Consider the following 24,141-nt stretch of genomic DNA (forward strand, 5'->3'; position numbering starts at 1 on the left):
TGAGAGTAGAAATTTATTCAAATGAATCACTATTTATGTATTTACAGGGGAAAAAATAAAGGATGCCGGGGCTGCAATGGCCCCATGAGATGCGGTGTGGATTTCGGTGGGACGTGGACTGGGCCTCAGAAGCTGCTTGTCTCACACAAACGGTCCCTGATACTATCATGAAAACTGTCCATTTACAGCAGCAGATGCCACGGGGGGGTTGTATATTTGGATACTGTTAATTCTTTCCTTAGGAGTGTTTATTAACAGATGCTTGCAGGTTGTAGGATGGCGTGGTGCAAACAGGAAGCACTACAAGGTGTTGTGTTGTCCATGTAACGCAATGCATATTCCAACAGCTTGGCTTTTTTTTTTAAAAGCACTGCAACACCACTTCCTTAGAGAAACCGCTCCTGTCTGCACAGCTTGTTTCTTTCTGCAGAGAAAGAATGAAAGTGAGATTGCAGCAATATCTGGACCGCATAAAACCCCAATAATCCCACTCTACATTCTTTAACTTCTGCCTTTATTGGACGCATCCCTTGTCCAGCATGATGCTGAACTGAGAGCGAGTGGGGGAAACAGACGATGTACTTATAAATTGTGAGCCTTGTGGGGTTCTGTAATACTCTTACTGCCTGTTTGTATGTTCGTGTATTCATCCAGCAACTGGTGATATCAGAAGCAGGGAGCTCATGAGGCTGACATCACACGCTACGTCTGTTTTGTAAGATCTCCGTCGCCTTTCAGTGCAAGGAGCTTCAGCACACGCCAGCTGTGATTGCAGCGACATCCTTGTAAGTCACCATAACGTTCTGCACAAACACTGTGCACATGTTTTGTCACTGCTGTAGAATAACTTTGGGTCAGTGCTTGCATCACCCACAGCTTGTTTACAGAATTCCAAGTCTTGAGCAAAGCGAAGCTGGTTCATGAGGAGAAGCTGGTTTTCAAAAGACGCGAGCTCCAGATCACTGAGGGCAAGTGAAGCACACACCAATACAGAAATCACCCAGTTTTACTGCAGCTGACTGAGTGTGCTTTGATGCTGGGAAATTTTCATGACTGAAGTGCAGGACTGTGCCTGGATACTGCTACTACTGCAGCTGAGAAATAAAAGCAACTTAATTTTACATGGCAGCAAAATGTCAGTACATGAATTACAATTGTTGGAGTTTTATAAGGTTTTAAGGATGCTGTAAAATGGATTCCTTCTAGAATATTTAGAATACAGTTGTAAATGACTGCTATAAAACTAAAGAGCATTCAAAGGACTTGAAATTGCACCTGAGCTTTCAAGCTGTCTCATACTTGTGAACATCAGATTTGACAAGAAGGTGACACTACACCCCTACAACAGTGACAGAACAATATCCAGTGTGAGATGAAGGTTGTTAGGGACAGTGCAGTTCTGCCATTAATCACTGTTTCTGCTCCCCGTGGCATGCTCAAAACAAATATAGCTGTTTACCACTTTTAAGTCCATAATCTATAAACCACCATAATAAGCTTCCTGCAAAGTCGGTCAGAATGCTGAGCAGGATAGAAACAAATACTGGGGGAAAAAGAAAGTGAGTTTGTTTTGGCATCAAATTGCCCTGCACTTTGGGCAAGATACTGCTTTTATCTGCCCAACAGCATAAAATGACAGAGATTCTCAATCACGGGGAGGTCACTTTACACTGCTGAAGCAGTGGATGACATTTAAATGACAACTTGTCCCGTGGGCTTTCGGCTGTATGACACCAGTTCAATCAGGCCCAGGTAGGTTCTGATTAGAAGTCATTAGCATCTCATGCTCTTTATGACTCTCTTAGGATGGCTCCCTGTGGATCAGAGCTCATATCCGAGCAATTTCAGTTTGTGTCACATTCATCACCATGGTTGCTGACTGCCTTAGAAGTTAAAATACATCTTTATAGAATGCCTTACATGTCTTACTTCTCTTTCTTCTCCTCCAGGCAGAGGCTTGAAGTCTCCTTAAATAACACTTGGAAAATTGCTTTCTGTACTGGATGTCTGCATTTGGTTTGAATGATGGGGCACTGAGAGCACAGCACTGAGAGCACAGCACTGAGCACAGCACTGAGAGCACAGCACTGAGAGCACAGCACTGAGAGCACAGCACTGAGCACAGCACTGAGCACAGCACTGAGAGCACAGCACTGAGAGCACAGCACTGAGCACTGCACTGAGCACAGCACTGAGCACAGCACTGAGAGCACAGCACTGAGAGCACAGCACTGAGCACAGCACTGAGAGCACAGCACTGAGAGCACAGCACTGAGAGCACAGCACTGAGAGCACAGCACTGAGAGCACAGTACTGAGCACAGCACTGAGAGCACAGCACTGAGCACAGCACTGAGAGCACAGCACTGAGAGCACAGCACTGAGAGCACAGCACTGAGAGCACAGCACTGAGAGCACAGCACTGAGCACTGCACTGAGCACAGCACTGAGCACAGCACTGAGAGCACAGCACTGAGAGCACAGCACTGAGCACAGCACTGAGCACAGCACTGAGAGCACAGCACTGAGAGCACAGCACTGAGAGCACAGCACTGAGAGCACAGCACTGAGCACAGCACTGAGAGCACAGCACTGAGCACAGCACTGAGAGCACAGCACTCTCCCTGCTTCTCCCTGCTTCTCCCAGGCCCCTTGTTTCTTTTACTTGTTACCTTTAAATTTCCTTTACTTGTTTCTATAAACTACCTTTAAGTTTCCTGCAGCACTGTTCAGTTTGAGTTTTAGCAGAGAAAACGAAATCCCCAAGATCAGCACTGTGGGGCAGCTGTTTGTGGGGCAGCTGTTTGTGCTTTTTCTAAGCCCAATGATGCTGTTCATTTTCTTCTCTCCACTCGTCATTACCCGCCGTCATTTCGTGGTATCAGCATCCCCTCAACATAACGCCGTGTTTCAGCCATCAAACCAATGACCTGCTTGAGACACTTTCCAATTCCTTCTGTCACTGATGCTTTAATGTCAGCTCGGACAGACGGCCCGGCCCGGCTGCGTGTGACAGCACCGTGTGTGACAGCACCGTGTGTGACAGCACCGTGTGACAGCACCGTGTGTGACAGCACCGTGTGACAGCACCGTGTGTGACAGCACCGTGTGTGACAGCACCGTGTGGGCGCGGGAACGCGCACGTAGCGCCGGACACGGAGCCGCGGGAACGGCTGCGTGTCCGGCCCGGAGCGACGCACACGGAGCTCGTACCCGCACGGAGCTCGTACCCCGCCGTGCTCGTCCCGTCCCGTCCCGTCCCGGTCTCCATTTCCTCCCGCCATCACCTGACTCCTCTAATGGCGGCGCTCGGAGCGGCCGCGCCCACCACGTGACCCGCCGCCCACGTGACCCGCGCGCCGCGCCCCCTCCCCGTCGGTTGCGGTTACCGCAGTCCGAGGCCCCGCCCCCCCCCCCCCGGTCTCGCCCCGCCCCCCGCCCCCTCCCGCCCCGTCCCGTCCCCGCTCTGGTGGCGGTGGTTGCTCGGCGGGTCGGTTCGTTCCGTTCTCCGCGGCCCGTTCTCCCGCCGGTGCCTCGCAGCGCGCTGTGGCGGAGCCGCCTCCTTCCTCCTCGCTCCCTCCTTCCCGTCCCCTCCTTCCTCCTCCCTCCCCTCCCCGCACGCAGTCGCCGCGGTTCCCGGCACGGACAACATGGCGGCGGTGGCGGGGGCCGCGGCTGCGGGCGGCTCTACCGGCACCGGGGGCCCGGAGATGGTGCGGGGCCAAGTGTTCGACGTGGGGCCGCGATACACCAACCTCTCGTACATCGGAGAGGGGGCGTACGGCATGGTGTGGTGAGTACGGCATGGTGTGGTGAGTACGGCATGGTGTGGTGAGTACGGCATGGGGTGCTGAGTACGGCATGGGGTGGTGAGTACGGCATGGGGTGCTGAGTACGGCATGGTGTGGTGAGTACGGCATGGTGTGCTGAGTACGGCACGGGGCGCTGTGTGAGTGCGGCCGGGAGCGGCCCGCGCGGCCTCGGGGCGGGGCAGGTGAAGGTGAAGGCCGGGCGGCCGCCGCTTGCCCTGCCCTGGGCCCTGCCCTGCCCCGCTGTGCCCTGGGCCCCGCTCTCCCTTTGTGCGGCGCTCACCTGGCGGCTGCTGCTGCTGCTGCCCGGGCCTCCCGCTGCGGCTGCGGCCGGGTGGCTCCGCTCGGCCCTGCCCGGCTGGCAGGCGGCGGCCGGGCCGTGTGTGCGCGTTCTGCGCCGACCGGTCCGAGCTCCGAGCGCCAACCGCGAAATGCGGGACAACGATCGCGAGATTTTGGCGTTGTAGCGGCGGCCCCGACGTGCCGGGCCGAGCCGCGGTGCTGCCGCTGAGCTCCCGGCTGGGCCGGCCGTGCTCGGCTCGGGGCACCTGCTCCGGATGGGCGGCTGTGGACGGGAAACTCAGCTCCTCGTTGACGGGCCCATCGCGGCGCTTCCCGGTGTGTTGTGTGACCGGAGGTGCTGTGTGACACTCGCAGCTATGGTTGTGTAGCAGCTTTGCTTTCTCTCTCTGTCTGTTCGTGCTTTGTAAACCGCAGTGTATCGCTCAGCAGAGCTGCCTTGCTGCCTTCAGCTGCACGCTGTGGATCTGCAGGTTTCCTCTCGCAGCTGTGGGGATGTGCTGCTCCGTCACGGCGAGGCCGAGCTGTGTTGGTGGGAGCTGGAGCCGCTCCTGAGCTGCTGGGGAGGCAGACAAACATCTGCCAGGAACTTTAAAGCTGCGGCCTTTGCTTTTGTGTTGTGGGAAGAAGCTCCAGCACATAAACCAAAAAAAACAAAAGCTCCCGTTGATGGTGTAAAAATAACCTTGTTATTGGTTTAGTGCTGGAAGTCACAACAACGGCCCGTCCAGAGCTCGTGTTCCAGGTGTTGTTATTGTGTGCCTTTATCAGCGGAGCTGGGTGGCAGCTCACAGCCCCAGCAGAGCTTGGTGCCCGCAGAGTGATCCAGGCAGGAGCTGTGAGCGGCGCCGTGCCGTGCGGTACCGAGGTGGTGCCGCAGCCGGCTGCTCACACTGAGATGTTTGTGCACGGCGCAGTGCGGTGGCAGCTGATGCCCTTTTTTGGCGTCACCGTGATTGGGAGCAGACGGGGAAACGGGGTCCTTCTCTTCCCCTGCACACGGTGTGTCACTCCATTCTGTTATGGAAGGGTTTCCTCTCTGAAACTGTGGAATATTATCGTCTGTTTGGAAACTTGCCATATTAAATGATAATCTGCTTCAAATGCTACCCGTATTTCTTAACAAAAAATTCTGAATCTCCAGTTTAGTTGAGATATTCATTTGGCTCCTTTGTTTTCTTCTCTAAAGCTGTTGGTGTGAAATCCTGAACGTGATACATTGCACTGTAATTATTGATCTTCTGCCTTGGGTGTGAAATGCCAGGGAACAAAGTCTCAGTTTATGCGTGTTTGACAAAGGAGGTGCTGGATGCACATGTTCCAGCTGAATGCCATAGCAACTGTCATGCCTTGTAGCGCAGCACACCGACTACTATGGTTAAGTAACAGTGCTTACTGAGCAGTGCAGGTAGAGCTTATGCAGATTCGTACTGCGTGTCCCGGGTCTTGCTTTGACTGTAACGCAGTGCAGATCTGCAGAGCATCTCCCTTCCGGGCTGGGGTGGCAGAGGGCAAAGCCACAGGGTGCAGGTGGAGACAGCTCCTGCTATTGAAAAGCCATTTAGGTTTGTACTCTTAAGAAAGGACAGCAAGGCAAGCGTTAATGGCTTTGTTTTAGGCAGTCAGCTGATGTGTATGAGACAGAAGGAGCTGGTTATTTCTAAATGCATTGTGCTGTAAGGCTTGCTATATGCAAAATGGGTGGCTTAACTCTTAGTGGAATCCCTCACTCGCTTATTTTTCACAAGTGTTATGTTTCCACATCGCTGAATTAGGGAGTTCATATTTAAAAAACATCTTGCTGGGAGTTAAGAGGTTAATAAGTGGGTATCCATGTAAGCATCCCTTCCCAAACTGTTGTTTTTCACTTTTCTTGCACGTGGAACCAGGGGATGAGCACCATGCTGAGATGTAGCTGAAATCCGCAGCACCTTGCTGACAGTAAGACATGAAATAGCAAATACAGGGCTTTGTTGGCCTGGGATCAGCCAGTACTGGCTGCTGCTGGAAGTTGCGGAGCTCTCAGGTGCAGTGATGGCTCTGGAACGAAGCTGCCCCTTCCTCGCCAGGTGCTGGTGGGGCAGCCTGCCTCGAAAGGTTCTGCAGGTACTGAGCCCTGCATTGCCAGCAGGAGCTGTTCTCCATCCACGTGGTCAGTGCTGATTTGGTAAGGGATTGTCTGATAGTTTAAAACAGGTAGTTTTTGGAAGGAAATGGTTAATGAGAGTGTGATGACAGGCTTCTGTTTTGTATTGTTACTTAGAACTCTTCATGCCATCACACTTACGTAAACATGAAGTGTTATCACTGCTGCAAACTGTGCATGTAATCCATAAAGGTGAATGCAGTGGGAAGAAGCTGTTTTGAAGCTCATGTGTTGTATTTCTTAACCTAAATTGTACTGTTCTGCTGGATGGATGTACTTACTGTTTTCTTTCCAGTCCGAGTTAGATACAGGCGGTGCCTGTGTTCCCTGGTGAGGCCGAGCTGGTGATTTGAGGCAGAGGTGGCCTTGGGTTGGTTCTGTTAATGAGTCTGTTGATCTGGGGAGAATACATTATGATGATGGAGCATGTGCAGAGGTCAGCGTCCTCCTTTATAAGTGCTTTTAGGGAGCACGGGTTGCATATAGGTGCTGCTACCTGTTAATTAGTGTGTTCTGGTCTCTGATAAGGAAAGCAGGGAGCTAATAGGCATTGCCCTAATGTCTCCTCATCAGTGCACGGATCAGAGCAGAGATTTGGGGGTGTAATGGTGGAGGGCGTCAGTCCCCTCACTCTGGCAGCAGTCTCCTGTGATAGGATGGTCTGTGCTGCAGATGGGGTTTGGCAGCAGCATCCCCTGTTCTGTCCTGGGGGCTCGAGGGGGGTTGTGCACAAAGACACAGCTTAGGGCTTGGACAGTGCAGCACGGGGACACTTGCATTCCGTAAATAAATACAGGTTTTCGTAACATGGCATGTCCCAGCACACAGAAGCAGATATCTTGTGTTGTTTTTTCCTGTTACATATGGAGGAAATAAGACTGTTGTGCTCACATTAGCTATGTGTGGTTGCATCACTGTCTCCTGTACTCCTGCTTCGGGCTCTGGGACCTATTGCTGGGCCTCCATTGTGTGGCAGATGGTGAAGGTCTCACCAGGTGAGAAATTTCTGCAAGTTTCTTAAAAATCTGTATTCTACTGTAGCAGAACCGTGTGTGTCTGAGGGGGAGGGTTTACGCAGGAGGTCACTGCTGCAGAGACACGGCTGGGCCTGTTGGCAGCTGGGGCCTGTTGGCGGCAGGGCTCAGCTCAGCATGCTGCTATGGGGAGGGATGGCTGCTGGGCACGTGGGGCTGGGGACCTTTCCTTGGAGGCTGTGTCTTGTGGAAGCGTTCTGCTGTGATCCACAAAGGAAATCAACTGATCCCTTTGATACTTGATACTAATATTTTGACGCCTTGCTGTGCAGTAGTGCATGGAGCAGAGTGGGTTGGAGGCGTGGGTCACACAGCCCGTCCGCCGCTCACAGGACGGCTCCCACATCCATCCAGCAGCGCAGGCTGCATCTCAGAACTAAACAGTACCTGCAGATGGAGGTCTCTTCTTTGGGCAGCTCCTCACACGTGACCAGCTGCCAGGTGAAACTTCTGCATTGAGAAACACGAGGATTTCCCTTGCTGCGGGGAACCTGCAACCTCTTGTCACTTTTTATCCTCTGAAAGAGCCCAGACCCTGCAGTGCGCCCTGCAGTGACCCTGCCTGCTCTGTGGGGCTGTGCCTGGCGATGTGCGGGGTAAGGAGTGCTGTGAGGCAGCACGTGTCTGTGCCCAGGGTGGGATGTGGTAGGGAATAACATCCAAGAAAGCCCTGTTGGTTGCTTTCAGTGGTACTTAAGTTTGTGTTTCCAGGTGTATTGGAGAATTACCTTTTTGTACCTTGTTGTAATGCAGAATGAAGTGAGCAGTGTACGTGGAGTGGTCTGTGGTCTGTTCTGTGTGATCCATGGGTGCTGTGCAGAGCTGGGTCTCTCTGGCCGCCTCTCCCAGCAGTGCCCAAAATCCAACACAAGTTCTGCTGAGGAAAAACCGCTTCTCTTGGGGGTTATTCTGTTGTATTTTAATGTAATTTTCATAAAAGAGTGGAGTGCTCGGAGGTGATTAGAATGCAAATGAGGGTTTTTGTTACATGGTAGAAAGTGTTCATCTGTGCTGTGGGTATGTCTTAAGTACAGCAACTTGCAATTAGGCTTACAGTTTATAACGTGTAATTTCTTCATGCAGCAGTTCTCCTTGCAAGTAGCAGCTGTCCCCATACCTTCCTGTGTGCCCGCAGTGCCACCCGCTGCAGCCCGGCTGGCTCTGAGCTGCAGTGCGCATGGCGGCTGCTGGTCAGCATCCGGGGTGGGGGTGGAAGCTCCCATGGTGGGTGTGAAGATCCGAGTGCCAGTGCTGAAGCAGGGAGGGATCAGGAAGGTGCTGGTAGAGGACTTCTTTGCTCTCCCCGTTCCTTGACTTTGTGCTGCCCTGGGTGTGAGCTGAGGGAGGGGCAGTGCTGAGCTCACTGTGCCCGTGCCAGGCTGAGCAGTTCACAGGGAAATGGTCTGAAGTTCATACACAATATGGAAGCTTGGCGTAGTGGTGGGTGCTTTGTTTCGGAGGGAAGGGCTTTTTACATGGCAAAGCTTACAAGGATACGTGTGCTGTTGATCAGAATCAGAGAGCTTACATCTAAAATGGGAGTGAGCATGAAGGCCAAAGGTGGGCAAAGCTGTAAGAAGTATGAGACTCTTCCATGTACGTTTCCCAAAGACCATCTCAAGCAGAAGAGGTGGGGTGATGAGTAGGTTCTTACAGTGACTTGAAGTGTGGTACATAGCTAGAAGTATGGAAAGAGCTGTGTTGGAACGCACTGTCAGCTCAGTGACGGCGGGTTTCCAGAGCCCTGATATGTGTCAGAACAGTGAGGAGTTAAGTGACTCTTAATGAAGCCATGGAGAATGCTGTGTGAAAGCACGACTGCCTTTTCCAGTGCTGCTGCTGGGCTGTAGTGCTGGGAGTGCTGCTCCTCATGGCTCAGCCCCATGTCTGCTAACAGAACTGGGGTCATTGCTCCGCCACCCAGCAGTGTGCAGTGACTCAGCTTCTGGCAGGAGGAACTTATTGCTGACTCCATTTTGTATGACTAGATACTTATTTTCAAAACTAGGAGCAATCTAAGGAATTGAACTATTAAATCATTACTGTACACATAGTGAATACTTTTCAATTGTAATGCTTTCAAAGGTCAGATTTTACTTTGCAAATTCTGAAAAATAAGTTTGTGCCTTTTTGGCATAATCAAATTATTGGAATAAATAAATGGAAACAAATATCTCACAAGAGGTGCCGAAGTGCCTTAAGAATTTGTGGTGTGAAGGGCAGCAACCTGTGCTGGGTCAGAAGCTGCCGAGGTGTAAAACCACCAAAGAGTAACTGTTCACTTCTGTTCCAGGGTGGAAAGAGTTTGCATTTATTGTGCCAGAAACCTTTATGGTTAGGATTGATGGGGAGTGATGGGGGAGACACGGCCAGAGGGGGCTCAGCGAAGGTCACACAGTTCCATTGTAGTGCAGTCAGCAGCAGAGGCTGACAAAGCCAGGATGGAGCAGCATGTTGCTCACATGGCAGCAGGCTTTGCTCCTGAGCTGAAGTAACAGGCATTGTTAGGAATGCGATTTCTTTCCTTCCCTTTAGAAAAAAAAAAAATTAAAAAAAAATCAGATTTATAATAAATACAAGTGAAAGTGGCTTGTTTACGTCATCTGCAGTTAAAAACAAACAAAAGAAACAAAAAAATAATGTAGAAGGACTTGATCTGGTGGTGAGCAGCATGTAAAAGGGGGTTAAGGACATGGATAGATTCCTGAGGAGTTTGTGAAGGCTGACGCTGCTTTGGGAAGGAGTTGAGATAGTAGACTTAGAAACAGATCTGTGTTTTCTTGGCCTAAATGCAATAAATCTACCTGGTGGCATCAGATCCAGTCAAATGGAAGCTGCTCAGAGAAGATGAATTCTCAGGTAATGTATAGTTAGGTGCTTTCTGGCAGGCCCAAATTCACACTGCTGGGAATTGAGTTGCATGTACCACTTAGCAGTTGTAACATGCTCTTGTTGCTCGCTCTGCTGCTGTCAGATTTGTAGTATGAGATGTAAGGAAATGAAGAGAAATAGGCAGTATTGCCAGTGTGTGCTGGTGGTGGTGTGCTGCAGCACTGTGTGTTGTTTGGCTTTTCTTGACAACAAGAAGCCATGAGGTCATTGGTACTTCATGACTTGGGGCGGTTTTCTGACCATGGGTGACGCATTCAGCAGTGAGATGTGTGAGGGCTGCGCTGAGAAGGGCCCGCTGTGTGCTCCTGCCATTGCGCTCCTGCTGCTGTCCCTGCAGGGAGCTCCTGCCTTGTGCCCCAGCTGATTCGGGGCTCAGAATACAACGTGTTTGACTTCTGACCTCCTGTGCTATGCAGAAGCAGCCATGTTCTTAAAGCATGTGATCTCTGAGTAGTTAGAAAAGCAGCTGGGGATTGAAGGGTGGGATTTCTTATGTTTAATTTTTCATGAATCTAACATAGAAGCAGCTCTCTGCTTTCATCTGCTCCGTGAGTTGTGTTTTTGTAGGTTGAGGCCCATTAAAATGAGGGGAATATGCCTTCATGTAAGTATGCACGTTTCTTTCAAAAGTAGGCGCTGATTCTCAAGTTCAGTACTAGTGCTTTAATGCGTACTATGCTTATTTATCTTAAGAACTATTAGGAATAAGCAGAACAAGGTATCAAAGACTTGTATCACCCTTAGTTGTTCACAGCTGGGGGATGCAAGTACGTCCAGTTAGAAAATGACACAGCTGGATGTCAGTGAATCTGAAACTGCCAACTTTTGTCCATTCCTCGAGTCTTTGCTCTTAGGAAAGGGAGCAGTGTTGTGTAGCTGCTCCCAGCCTGGTTGGCCAACTGTATCACAATACTGTGATTTTTCATGCAGCAGCCTAAAAAATAAGTTCAAGTTATTTGCATTGTAACATGATAAATGTCAGCATATTGTGGAGGTATCTGCAATTGAGTTAAATGCAGGCTGAGCAAAGAGGCTGAAGGTCTTCCCAGATCAGCTGCTCTGGGAGCTGTGCTTTCCTCTCCAGGCTGCAGGCTGCATTATTCAGTATTTCGGGGCTATTATCTCTGACTGTGCCCTTGGAATCTTGTTTCCACAGCAACGCGAGCTGCTGACAAAACATCCCTTTTAAACTTCAAATGGGTCAGTTCTGAGTTGGAATCGTGGTGTCCACAGCACTTGGTACCTCTGTGTGCTGTGAGCAGCTGCAGGGCAGCATCGTGCTTCTGACCCTGCAGGGCACCATGCAGCTTTGGGCAGCACGAGCAGAGGGAGCTGCCCAGGAGGCCGTTGTTTGTCAGCATCTGTGAAGAAACAGTCCTCTGTGGGATGTGGCTGCGGCCAGGAGCTGGCTCCTTTCTCCCAGCAGCTGTGACGTGCTCTCACTTGTTCCAGCTCCAAAATGTGTGAAGAAAAGAAATGGGTGGGAGAGCTTGCGGTAGGAGTGGAGCTTTGGTGCCCATCCCGTTCCGTGTGGTGCAAAGCTTTCCTTCCCTAGGAAGGGATTAATGACAGAGGGACTGTGCACGCCCGCTGCTTGTTGCAGTTGGTTTGCACGGCTCCTGTGGGCAGTCAGCCCTGCCCTGGGCTGAGACTGCAGTGCTGGAGCTGTGCAGCCATGAAGGCTGCTCAGAGCAGCGTGGCGCAGCTGCCTGGGCCATACGTGCTCATCTGTTTGTTTTGTGCTGCTCTGTGGGATGTTCTGTTTAGTCAAAACTTTGTCATGTATTTACCTTAAATATATTACCTTAATACTGGGAATGATAAACGGTAGCAGTAGGGCTTGTATTGATTTGTTCGTGGTGTCTGGAAAGGATCTGGCTAATGCTGCTGCTGCAGGCTGTCACAGGCTGGTAGCTGCAGCTTGGAATAGCAATAATGTGTGTGCCGGAGTTGGGCTGTTGCAAAATCTATGTTTATTTCATCATGTTACAGATAAATAGCATTCACAGCTGTGGTTGCATCGGGTGGTGAAGCTGCCCATCGTGATGGGTATATATCCTTCCTTTTGAATTGTTAGCTCTGGTAATGAGATGTGCCATCATGGCAGTAACCCAGAGCCTGGTAGGGCCCGATGTGCAGCGGTGGGTTTATGTTAAGGGTTATAAGCTAGAAGCTCTGGACTGGCACTTAGTTACTGGTATGGGAACTGGTATTCCCAGTTCAAATACAGCAGGTTCTTGGCTCTGGGAGGCTGTGCTGGTTGGCTGCTCTGGATCCATCAGAGCCTGGTTAGGCTGTGCGCAGTGGGACCGCGCTTCCAGGATACAGATTATCTAAATTTAGGATGCGCTTTGAATGTATGTGTGAAGCTGTTTCTTCTTGAACTGTAGGGGGAGCCCAGGTGGTTGTTTGTCATAAAATTAGATCTCTAATTCTGGCTAAGGCTGATCAAGATGAATCCTGTGTTAGGTGGTAAGCTGTTCATCAGCTGCTCTGAGTTTTTGCATTGGGGTTTTGGATTTGCATTTTTCAGAGGTGTTGTTTCGTTTCCTCTGGCTGCCAATGGACTCCCAGCAGTGTGTCTGTGTTCCTTCAGCTGCTCTGGGGAGTAGCACTGATGGTGGATTGTGAGGAGTAGGAGGGGCAGCTGGGTCTGGCTTGCAAAGGGCTCCGTTATGGTAGTGTGCTGTGATTCCTACGTCATGACATTAGGTAGCAATACATAATTTCGTAGGCTGAATATGGGTGTGATGGTACCAATGGGAACAGCAGTGCCTGCTTAGTTACGGTGATGTGGTGAGGTCTGGTACCAACAGAAGAATGGCCGTGTGCACTGGTGAGAAGTTGGTTGCATCTTTGCTGCAAATATGGTGCTTTTTTCCCACATGAATCATGAGCAAAATCGCCCTTTTTTTTTTTTTTTTTTTAAACATAATCTAAGTGTTTTGTTAAAGAAATGTTTCAAGAGCTCTGCTTGAAACTAAGCTACAGCAGATCAAATGAAGGCATATTTATCTAGGCACACTTGATTGGTAGGTTTGGGTTCATTGTACAAGGAGAGATGGTTATTTTTCATCAGTGTCCCACCTTTATGTGAGAATCAACAATGTAGTCAGGCATTTATCCAGTACTGCAAGGGATTAAGGCTTTATTTAAGCAGCACCAAGTTGTACTTGTCAGGCATTTTGCAGTCGCCTACTTTTCGTAGCTCCTGCCTGATACGTGGTGGTTCTTCACATAGGCTCCAGTCAATACAAAGAAGAGAGTAAGCTTGTTTAAAACAATCAAATAATCTATAAGACTCCTTTGTTTTATTCCCAAGTACAGGCTGTTTGTGCTTAAGAGTTTCTAGCTCTGTTTTCTGCTGGTGACTTCCCGTTCTGGCCTGCTGGAAACACCCCATCAGCTCAGAGAGCAGCCGCTGGGGAGGTGGTGTTTTGTTGTTTGGTTTGGGACTTGTGGGCTGCTGATGTGTTGGATACACATATGTACTAACAGCAGGTGTCATGAATGCTTAGTGCAGGGAATTCTGGAGCACGTGTGGAGCACTGGAGTTCAGTGTTGCCAGAGGCATGTAACATTTGCATGTGGTCTGTGCTTATAGATGAGTTACAGGTCTGAGCAGGTCAAAGTGATTCAAGTAAAAGGGGTGTATTTTCTTGTGAAGTGGCTGAGGCCAATAAATGTGAAGTATGGGCTTGATAAGCATTTTTAAAGAATTCTGGAGATTGCAGTAGCGAATAAGAAGAAATTTGAAAGGAATAAGAAATCATGAACACATTTAAATTCTAATTATATTAAAAGCATATGGTAATGTAATTAAAGAGAAATTATTATAATAATTGCCATTCATATAAACAAGACCTTAAAGAACATCCTGGAACAGCCGTGTAACCATTCTTTCCTTTTCACTCAGTAATAACTTGAGGCTGTGGTTTGGAGAGCTGTGCTTCCGCAGAACCTCATGGCTGGGCTGGGGCAGTGACGTTCCCTGGGAGTGGGTGGGAATTCAGAGCAGGAGGCCGGAGCTCCTGTGTTGGTGTAGCTCTGAGTGCTGCCCTGTGCTTCTTACTTCGGCGTGCTCTCAGTGTGGCCTTGGTGTGTTTGCTGATGCTGGGCACCATCACGTGCTGTGGCACAGCACTGCTCCTTGCTTTCGCTAAATGAGAGTGTTTATTTTCTGGAACTGTTGTCTTTGGAATTGAAATGGGAGGAGTCCTCACAAGTTCCGCATTCCCTTGTTCATGGAGGTGCAGAAAATGCAGTTCAGTGGAGGAGTGAGATGTGGGGTAGGATTCTTCTGCTTGAAAGACGACTTCTGAGAGCGTTTCCAAAGTGAATGGGTTTGCTAAGGATTCACTTCTTGCCTAAAATTGCTTCTTGATCACAGTGTACAAGAAAAGAGTCAAACTTACTTTTTCCACGGGGTGATGAAGGAGGTGAACGTGCCTGTCTTTGTTCAGGTCCTTGGGATTCGGCAGACTAAAAGTTGGCTGCCAAAGGTCTAGACTTGTAGGTACCCAAATATGTTGAAGAAAAATATTGTTGCGGTGTCATCAAATTAAAAGATACTTGTACTGTCTCCTTCATTTGATAAAAATAAAGTAAAAACAAGTGGGCAGTCTCTGTGTTCTGTAGAATTAGCATTCTTGCTTTCTTAATCGAATGGATAAATTTTAACATGTATTATTTATTCTGTTCTAGTTCTGCCTATGATAACGTCAACAAGGTTCGAGTTGCTATAAAGAAAATCAGTCCTTTTGAGCATCAGACGTACTGCCAGAGAACTCTGAGAGAGATAAAGATCTTACTGCGCTTCAGGCATGAGAATATTATCGGAATAAATGATATTATCAGAGCTCCAACTATTGAACAAATGAAAGATGTGTATCCTTTCAAAATCTGTTATGCTTAGTGGTACCTCCTTCTCTGCTTTCCTCAATTCGTCCTTATCCTTACTAAATTTTAATAAGCTGGCTTTTATTATTTTAAACAGGAGTGGAAGTTTGTAGTGTTTGATGGATTTGCCAGTGTGTTAGTAGGTAGGTTTGGTGCCTGGGTGAGTGTCAGTTTTGTTTGGGTTTTTCCACATTTAAAAAAAATATTCCAAGGCAAAGAACTCAGTGTTCATTTAGACCAGTCAGTCTTTGAACTACAGTCACTTTATGCAGAACCTTTGTTACAACTATCAGGTTGCTTCAAGGAGAAAATGGAATGGTAAAGCTCTGCTGTAACTGTCTAAGATTTTCCTAACGAATGGAAAGGATCCATTTTGGGGGAGGGGATAAATGAGGCCAAACATCCCTCCCCCCTTACTCTAGCCCTGCAATGCTTCTTGCATGTATGAAGACTAAAATGACACACGAGATGGTAAATCTGTGCTCGTTGTTGGCTTCATGTGTCTGTCTAACCTTGTGGCTGTCACAGCTGAGAGGCTCTGCCTGTGATACCAACCTTAGTTTGGAGTCAACTCGCATCATTTCACTAAGTCTGTATATCTAGTTTCCTGTTGGCTTCCCAGATTTTCACAGATGTCTGCCTGTTTAAAAGCACAGGGCATTGAACTGAATCTGGGTCAAATGTTCTCACTTCGTTAATTAGCAGTGTGCTTTTTCAGCTCAGTCTTCTGTGGCCACTGGCTGCTGTCAGTGTGTGCTCTTGAAAAGGTGTCCTGGTTGTGTGGTGTGATCTGAGCACGCAAAGGATGGGATGGAAATGCCCAGCTGAGACGGCAGTAGAAGTGTTTGGTGTTTGGGGCTGTGGGTTTGTTAGTTTTTTTTTAATCCTGTTTTGGTGGAAAACGGTCATGGAACTACGCCCCAGGAGTTCTGGAGCTGAGTTGAATTAAAGGAAAGGAAATTTTTGGCTCAATTCATTTTTGTCAAAGCAGAATAAAACCCTTTATGTTAATTTCAGTCTTGGGAAAGAAAATATGATGGAAGGTACTACGATTTAATTTGAGCACAAATAGTCCTTTGCTTACCAGTATAGCATGATAAACATGTAGTAAAGGAGAGCATTTTGAAAGTGCCAGAGACAGATCAGAAGTGATTGGATTTTCCACCTTGAAGCTTTTGTGCAGCAGGAAGCAAATATCTTGGCTTATTACTCATGAAATGAAAACAACTTCTATTTCTTGGCAAGCAGGATAGAAAGCATTAACTGTAAGATTCCAATATAGATTAGTCTCTAATGTAAGGAAATAGTTTGATTATCTTGGGGGGACCACATGCTGGAGCCTCTTAATTCTCTAAGGGTCTCTATCATGTATCAGGATTGATTTGATTAGAAGTCCGTAAAGCAAGTAGTTCCAATTGTTGTGAAGCAAATAGAAGAAAACAAAAAACAAAAAAAAAGGTGTTAGAAGTTTTGTTTGGTACTGGGGGTTAATATGTAACATGCCACCAGCTTTGTTTTGCTGCCTTACATCTGATGCCTTACAGATACATTGTGCAAGACCTTATGGAAACAGATCTTTACAAGCTCTTAAAGACTCAACACCTCAGCAACGACCACATTTGTTATTTCCTTTACCAGATTCTGAGAGGGTTAAAATATATCCATTCAGCCAATGTGCTTCATCGTGACCTCAAACCTTCAAATTTGCTGCTTAACACCACTTGTGATCTCAAGGTTAGTGGAAATTTCTTAAAAATGTTCCTATGGTCTTCATCAGCTACATAACTGCTATAACTGAACTACTATGAATGTGATAGAGCTATTGGGGATTAATGTGATTTTTATTGTGGAAAGGTTGCCAAATCATTATGAATTGTCATAAAATAATGATTAATGTTTGAGAACTCTGTGCTCTGTTATACTGTTCTAATGAATGCATCGCTGTTTCCATCTGGAGGCTGACTTTGAAACAGCCTCTTTAAAAGCTGGTGAAAATACCAATCTGAAACACAGTTGTGGTTACTTGGAAGGTAAACTGACAGTTGTGTGTATTTCAAGTCTTGAATGCCTTCATTGAAACTGTTCACCATTCTGAGTTGGAAAAAACTTCATAATAGCAGACAACCAAAATGATACATGAAAGTCAGTGTTGATTGGAAGCAGAGCAATCAGCTGGGGAGAGAGCATTGCTAGGTTATGTTTTCAGTCCTGGGCTCTGTATGACTTAATACTGCAGATAGGTAGATGCAGATTTGTTGGCTGCTGATGGAATGAGATTGGAGTTTACATGGCTTTGATCTGATGTGGTACAACTGTTCTGTTACGTGCTGTCTTCCCCCTCGTTACACTGATTTTTTTGTGGTGGCTCTGGCACACTGACTGAAAAACACAGTAGCAATAACTGACCCTCTGCAGAACGTGAACCGGCTGCTGGCCATACAAGTTTGTCAGAATTCCAAGAAAAACCTTTGCTGCTTAAATGCTTTGTACGCTGGTCCATTCTAAATACTGTCTGCTCCATTAGTTTGCTCTGTGTTCCCACTGCTCCTTGTCTGCCTTTCCCAACACATCCCGCTGGACAAGCCGCTCTGCCTCTTGCCTTGGGACTTTCAGTAGCTGTTGGCACATCAAAGTCCCTTGAGGCATTAGCCCCTTCATGTAAGAAATGCTGTAAAATCTGCAGTAGAAGCAGGAAAAGAACAGTTTGAGCACAGCTGTGTGTGTGCAGTTAAAGGTGTTTCAAGACAAGATGCTCCTAAGAAGTAAATTAAGTTTGCTGGGTGGCAGGGTATGAGCTCAGTAAATACTGCTCTGATTTCTTTCTTGGGTATTAAAAAGAGCAGGCCTCTGTACCGTGCTTTCCTAGTGCAGAGTATGGTAGTCTGTATGACAGAGCAAGTGCTTTTTCTTAACCTAAAGGGAACTGTCGTGTTATTACCACATCTAAAGTGTAAACAGAATAGAAAAGAGAGTTAGTGCATGTTGGGCCTTGTCTGGTGAGTGCTGATTTGTGCTGACTTGTTTCTTCTAGGGCTGTTCTGCCAGTCTGTGTTATGCGCACATGCGTGCTTACAAAGTGATCATTGCACTTAAATTCAAAACAGAGTCCCATGAAAATGAACAGCTTTAAGTCATGCTTTCAGGGGAACAAGATAAGAAATTCTGTTCCTCTTCAGTTTAACGCTGTAAATTTTTCTTTAATGGCATTGTGACAGAGCTGCTCTGCTGTCTTTCTTCACGTTTCCAGTTTTTCTTTCTCTTTGGAGGAAGGACAGTAAATGGCTCTGAAAGCCACGGAGCCTCCTTATCAGAGCGTAGTTAAGAACGCTTTCTCCTTTTTGCCCATCTCACTGGTGTACATTGGAGATGTTTTTCATGGTTAGATAAAATTATTTTCCTGGCATAGGACTGAAAAATGTTCTCTTGTGGGTTTCTGTGCTCTCATGCTTCCTTCAGCAACCTGTAATCTCTCCAATACACTGTTATCTCATGATGGTTTTTTTTTTGCAGAGCTATGCTGTTGTAATGGTACTTCCTGTAAAGTGGTGTAAACTGTGCTCCAGATGTCTTGGTTATTAATTATTTTTGTTGCTGGAAAGCCTGATCTCTTCATTTTTTGGTAAAATTCCAATAAATTGGAGCAGAATGCATTACCACCGTCCTGGCAGATACAGTGTTAAACGAGTCCACAGCAGAGTATAAACTGTATGTCAGAAATATTTTCCCTCAAGCTATTCAGGCTACTTATTCTCCTTGACCCCTCTTTGGGGCTCTATCCAAATAGTCTTTTTGTATTTGAGTTCCAAATATTTTTTTTTTAGCCTTTGTGAAATAATTTATTTCTGGGAACACTTGCTAGCATCACTGATACATGGTAGGTGGGGTGACTTAGTAATATTGCAGGATGGGGAGCTGTATGTTGTATGTCTAATATACTTGCTCTTTTTTTCTTCTTTTTAATTTAAAACCAGATTTGTGACTTTGGACTGGCTCGTGTTGCAGATCCAGACCATGATCACACAGGATTCCTGACAGAGTATGTGGCCACACGCTGGTACAGGGCTCCTGAAATCATGCTGAATTCGAAGGTGAGAACTGCAGTGTGCTGCTGTGGTGCTTCTGTTGCTGATTTTTCACTTGTAAGCACCAGATTCTTCTCCCTACTCCTGCCCTCTCTGGATTGATTGTTTTCTTTACAATTGGAGCACGTGCATAATCTTGAGGGACAGAGAAATGGATTTACAACATAGCCACTAGTTTGGAAATCTGAGATTCCAAATACAACTATTGGATACCACAGCTGAGTAAAGATGTGCTTGAGTCCCCATATGCTTCATCTCTAGCCATTCATGAGGCCTTAATCTGTCAGATGGTCTTTTGTAGAGCAGAACAGAAATGCTGGTAATGAGGGCCCTTCAGTGTATTCAAGAAGGTTTGAAAGTGCTGCCCTAGTGTTAATCTTGACATCTTCATTTAGATTTAGAATGTATAATGAGGGTGAGTCTTATTTTGAAGGCATGTGGTCTTTGCTGCATGTCCATCCTACGTATATTCTTGAAGTCTTAATCAAATCATCCCTTTGGTTTTTTAATACTTGGAATTATTCCTACATTCTTCTGTGCCTTTGTTAAAGTCCATCCGTTTTCTGTAAGATTTAATGGGAAACCTCCATGGCCTTTGCAGTAGTTACCACATCCATGCGCTTGGCAGCGTAAGGGAAGGATTTGATTCCAAAATGTGTAATGTGAGTTACTCACCTGAAGGTGTTGTTTGTCCCATTCTTATCACAGCATTTGGCCTTCTCACATCATTTTTGCTTCTTACTTTCCTACCATGTTTACAGACCAGCTAACCAACAATCTGTTGCCCTTTTGCCCCCTTGGTGGTGAAGGTTTTTACTGACATATGTAGAAGTCTGGCTTTTTCCTGCTGCTCACATTTGGCGTAATGATAGGAACTACAGTAACCCTGACACTAAACTTTTAAGAGTCCAAGTTAGTGTAAGGTCTGGTGAAATTTGTTGATGTAAATTGGCTATAGAATTAGGGAGCCTCACAAATATGTGATCAGTCACATGCACAGGTAACATTAGTGAATCCTTTTGTAAAATTGTATCTTGCGTATTTCAGGTTTCGCTACTTATTTGAAGCAGTATTTTTGATCTGCAATTCTTAATTATTTCATTATATACCAGAAAAATTGAACAGTGTGAACAGGCGCGATGCATTTAAACAATTACTTCAGTGCATTTTGCTAAAGGAATGTGTTACCACCATTATGCTAAAACAGAATTAGAGTGTATTTTTTTGTTTTTGGTTTCGCTTTACTTGCAGGGTTACACCAAGTCTATTGACATCTGGTCAGTAGGCTGTATTTTGGCTGAGATGCTCTCCAACAGACCCATCTTTCCGGGAAAACACTACCTTGACCAACTTAACCATATCCTTGGTAAGTTCTACGTGATGAAGTGACATTTCCTCATCCATCCACTTCTCTTCATCGTTACTACCAGATGGACCAGTTTGAGTCATCCATTTTTTTTTCTTCTAATCCTGTAGTACCTTCAGTCTATATATAGTCCTTTAGTCTAACCCAGGGTAATGTGTGTATGGATTGTCTTTATGGACGTATAATTTATGGATCTGTAGGTGCATTTTGTGTTCCCTGAAGTTATATCTGTAGTGATTCATGTAATTAATCATTGATTGAGGGTGGCTGGTGGATGTTAGTTAGTATATCAGCAGACATGCTTTAAAAAAATCAATGAACAAAGCAGCTCACATACCAAGATGTCTAAATCCATTTTTAAAAGTTTCTGTCAGTAAACTTATATCAGTTGGATCTTATAAACAAACTGCTGCTCATTGGGAAACTCAAATGCATTTGTTTATTTATGAGAAAAAAAAACCCACAGCACCTTGTTAGTAAGGGTTTGTGAACATTGTGTGGTACTCTGTGCTCTTAGAACGCGTGGTGTCAGTTCTTCTCTGCAGCAGTTTTAACACTGGCTTTTGAGAAATGTGATGTGATTGCGCTAAGGTGACTTTCAGAGGAGTGCAGTTCTGTTTGTGTTTTATTTTTATAGGTATACTCGGATCCCCCTCCCAAGAAGATTTGAATTGTATAATAAATTTAAAAGCCAGAAACTATTTGCTTTCCCTACCACACAAAAACAAGGTACCATGGAACAGGCTGTTTCCCAATGCTGACCCCAAAGGTATTTTATGCTCTATTACATTGTATCAGATTTTCAGAAGTGAAAATGAACTCAAAATCAATGGCAGGAAGGGATTGTTTTTAGAACCACCTTAACAATTTGTTTGAGTTAAAACTGGAACGCTGGGGGGTCCCTCAGAACGCCTATCTCAGTCAGATGTGAGATCGTAAACCAGCATGAAATTCCACTCTCATTCTTAAACAAGTTGAAAATTGCTTTATGGTCTTTAACTTCTTTGTAAAAATGGGGATCCCACCAGTTGTCTTAGAAAGTGTAGTTCATTCAGATACTCAGCGTTGGCATTGGACATTTACAGTTTTTGTTATGTAACTGATATTTCCTTCTAGCTTCTATTCTGTGTAGTTCAAGGATTGCTATATGTGCAGCATAGCTCTCATACTTGCTTTGACACAGTTCTTGTCACCTGAGTTTATTGAACTGATAGAATAATGTGCTTTCAGTGAGTATGATCAGGTACTGAAGTGCCATGAAAAAGCTGATTTCTGCAGCTGAAACAGTAGAGCTGATCATCCTTATTGAGGGAAACAGCTGTGATTTATACTGTTTTTGTAACTGTGCTCGTCAGCATGAGAAATTTTTACTGGGGTTTTTGACAGCTTAAATGGCAGTGATGCTGATGTGCTTAGCTGCTGGGGAACGTGCAGTCAGTGTGACTTTGTGACACCTTTCCATCTAAATCTTCGGAGCAGGTTTTCAGAAAGCTCTTTGCTATTGTTTCAGTGAGAAGCAGCGTGCACAGCATGCTTTGGGGTGGTGGAAGCAGGGCGGTTTCTAGGTCTGTCAAAATTTAATGAAAATATTTAAGGCATCTTACCCTGATACAAAGCCAGAACCGCCACAGTGCAGTAATAAGCCCATGTTTAAGTTTAATAATGTGATAATAAGAAAAAATGAAGTGGAAGCTCATGATTTCACAAATACCTGTCAGCTTCTTGCTTCTATCATCATTATTCACCGTTTCCAAGAAAAGGACAATGTGTTAATGGTCAAAGTAACTGAACAATTGCAGTAACTCCAGCCTGTAATGCTCGTCCAGAATTTGAGCAGACCTCACACTCTGCCTAACAGAACCTTCACGTTTATACAGTTTTGTGTGAATTTCATTGACATGAACACACTGGCATTTTTCTCTGGGGAGTATCTCCTGAGCTGCTGGTTGTGCCTGTAGTTCTGTACTGTGATTGCAGTAGCTTAGCGTTCTTTTCAAAATAAGAAAGTAATCTTGATTATTTCACTTCAGACAAAGTTTATCTTGTTTTGGATCTTTATGCCATATTTGAACAAGGAAGAAAGTCTCATTCAACTTCTGCTGGTGTTGAATGTGGATTGTTCTGTGCATAGGCTTCTGTGCATTTCTTCCCTTGACATTCATTTTGATGCTGTAGGGCCTTTTAAAGGGTGCATGTTTTTCTACGTTTGTTCTTAAAATGTACCAGAGCCGGCCAAAGGATTCTGTAACTTAGGAGAGCTGGTAAGATGGGCAAAAAAAGACGCACCACCCAACTCAGAGGAAGCATTTTGCTGTTTCTGTTGCTGCTACTGCTGTAAATGAAAATTAGCACAAAACTGAGGGAAGCTTCTCTTCCGTATGTAACATCAGTAGCATTTATTGTGCTTTGCCGTTTGGAGTGTGCATTAAGCTCTTGTCTGCTTGTTTTTCATCTTAGCACTTGATTTGTTGGATAAAATGTTGACCTTTAATCCTCATAAGCGAATTGAAGTGGAACAAGCTTTAGCCCATCCATATCTGGAACAGTATTACGATCCAAGTGATGAGGTAAGAACTCTGTTACAATGTAAATGTTGATTAAGTGATACAATGTGTTGTTGTCTTCATTAGTTTATAGTCAGTGTTTCTACTTGTGGCATGGAGTTGAAGAGTGGATGGTACCATTTTACCAGCGTGGTTAGAAATGTATTCACATGGCGTGTGTTTGTAATTGCTTTTGTTTTGTATCTCTCGATCCAGTGCTACGTTTTGGAGGCAGAACACAAAAATAAATATATTCTAAGGAGTGCTGTTCTGAAAGGGAATTCTCAGTTATCTGTGGGTTTATTTCATAATGGCTGAGATGAGGCAGGAGAGGTAGCAGAACTTGTCATTGCATTGTGCTTTAAAAGCCCCCAAAATGGAGCTTACTGGAGTTAGGGGACAGATTTATTCTGAGAAACCTGATGTCTCAGATCCTTTTTGTTCAGGTAGTTACTGAGATAGGAGCTGCTGTCAAATATTATGATTGGTTTTACATTTCACTGTGATTTGATCTAAACATTTAAAAACTAATACATGAAGCATATAAGGAACTAATTAAATGAGTTGTTCCTCATAGACTGCAGAATACTGCTTGTTTCTGTGAAACGCACTTTTAGATGTTTTTTCCCATTCAGAATCTCTGTTAATTTCAACAGAACAATAATAGTTTAAACAAGACAAATTATTGCCTTTTTTCTTTAATTTTATCAAGCCTGTAGCTGAAGCACCCTTCAAGTTTGATATGGAATTGGATGACTTGCCGAAGGAAAAGCTGAAAGAACTGATTTTTGAGGAAACTGCTAGATTCCAGCCAGGATATCGATCTTAAATTGTGCATAGGTAAAGTTACAGCGGTAAGAAACCATTTAGCCTGTAGAATCTTGAAACTTGGTGGTTACTGCTAGTGAAACGTTTAGCTGACAATTTCCACTGACTTGCTGACTGGCTGCTGAAGTGCAACTTTCTGCTTGTTCAATTGACCTCAGTCCTGTTCTCTTACTGAAGAAATGAGTGTAGATTGCAGCGCTGATGTGTCTGCAAGGTTGTCTGGAGATGTTTACCTGGTTCTCA

At 45.8% G+C, this 24,141-nt stretch overlaps 2 protein-coding genes and 1 long non-coding RNA gene across 9 annotated transcripts in view; 2 read left to right on the forward strand and 1 right to left on the reverse strand.

Moving 5' to 3' along the window:
• PPM1F (protein phosphatase, Mg2+/Mn2+ dependent 1F) overlaps window positions 1–2,310 on the forward strand; it is a 28,966-nt gene extending 26,656 nt beyond the window's left edge. The window contains exons 10-11 of one of the 3 annotated variants that reach the window (XR_014949026.1): window positions 655–785; window positions 1,950–2,310. The gene's annotated coding sequence lies outside the window, so the exon portion shown is untranslated. Of the gene's footprint in view, window positions 1–47; window positions 1,275–1,949 lie in introns of those variants that run through there. The other 2 variants (XR_014949025.1, XR_014949024.1) reach the window with 2 other exon arrangements.
• LOC146759633 (uncharacterized) lies at window positions 1–4,329 on the reverse strand. Its single transcript, XR_014949034.1, has 2 exons — window positions 4,092–4,329; window positions 1–424 (listed from the first exon to the last, which is right to left on the reverse strand). It is a non-coding gene; the product is annotated as an uncharacterized LOC146759633 (long non-coding RNA).
• The window catches only part of MAPK1 (mitogen-activated protein kinase 1), a 25,805-nt gene continuing 5,112 nt past the window's right edge, over window positions 3,449–24,141 (forward strand). Inside the window, exons 1-8 of one of the 5 annotated variants that reach the window (XM_015877533.3) lie at window positions 3,449–3,792; window positions 14,885–15,067; window positions 16,624–16,813; window positions 19,051–19,167; window positions 20,413–20,527; window positions 21,165–21,296; window positions 22,985–23,094; window positions 23,783–23,924. In XM_015877533.3, coding sequence (XP_015733019.1) covers window positions 3,650–3,792; window positions 14,885–15,067; window positions 16,624–16,813; window positions 19,051–19,167; window positions 20,413–20,527; window positions 21,165–21,296; window positions 22,985–23,094; window positions 23,783–23,899 — 1,107 coding nt within the window. In that variant the 5' untranslated portion in view covers window positions 3,449–3,649 and the 3' untranslated portion in view covers window positions 23,900–23,924. Of the gene's footprint in view, window positions 3,793–3,887; window positions 3,907–4,269; window positions 4,427–14,884; window positions 15,068–16,623; window positions 16,814–19,050; window positions 19,168–20,412; window positions 20,528–21,164; window positions 21,297–22,984; window positions 23,095–23,782; window positions 23,925–24,141 lie in introns of those variants that run through there. The other 4 variants (XM_015877532.3, XM_085555468.1, XM_085555470.1 and 1 more) reach the window with 4 other exon arrangements.

This window comes from Coturnix japonica, chromosome 9, assembly GCF_054131305.1.
Source record: "Coturnix japonica strain WE chromosome 9, WE-NBRP24, whole genome shotgun sequence".
Taxonomy (NCBI): domain Eukaryota; kingdom Metazoa; phylum Chordata; class Aves; order Galliformes; family Phasianidae; genus Coturnix; species Coturnix japonica.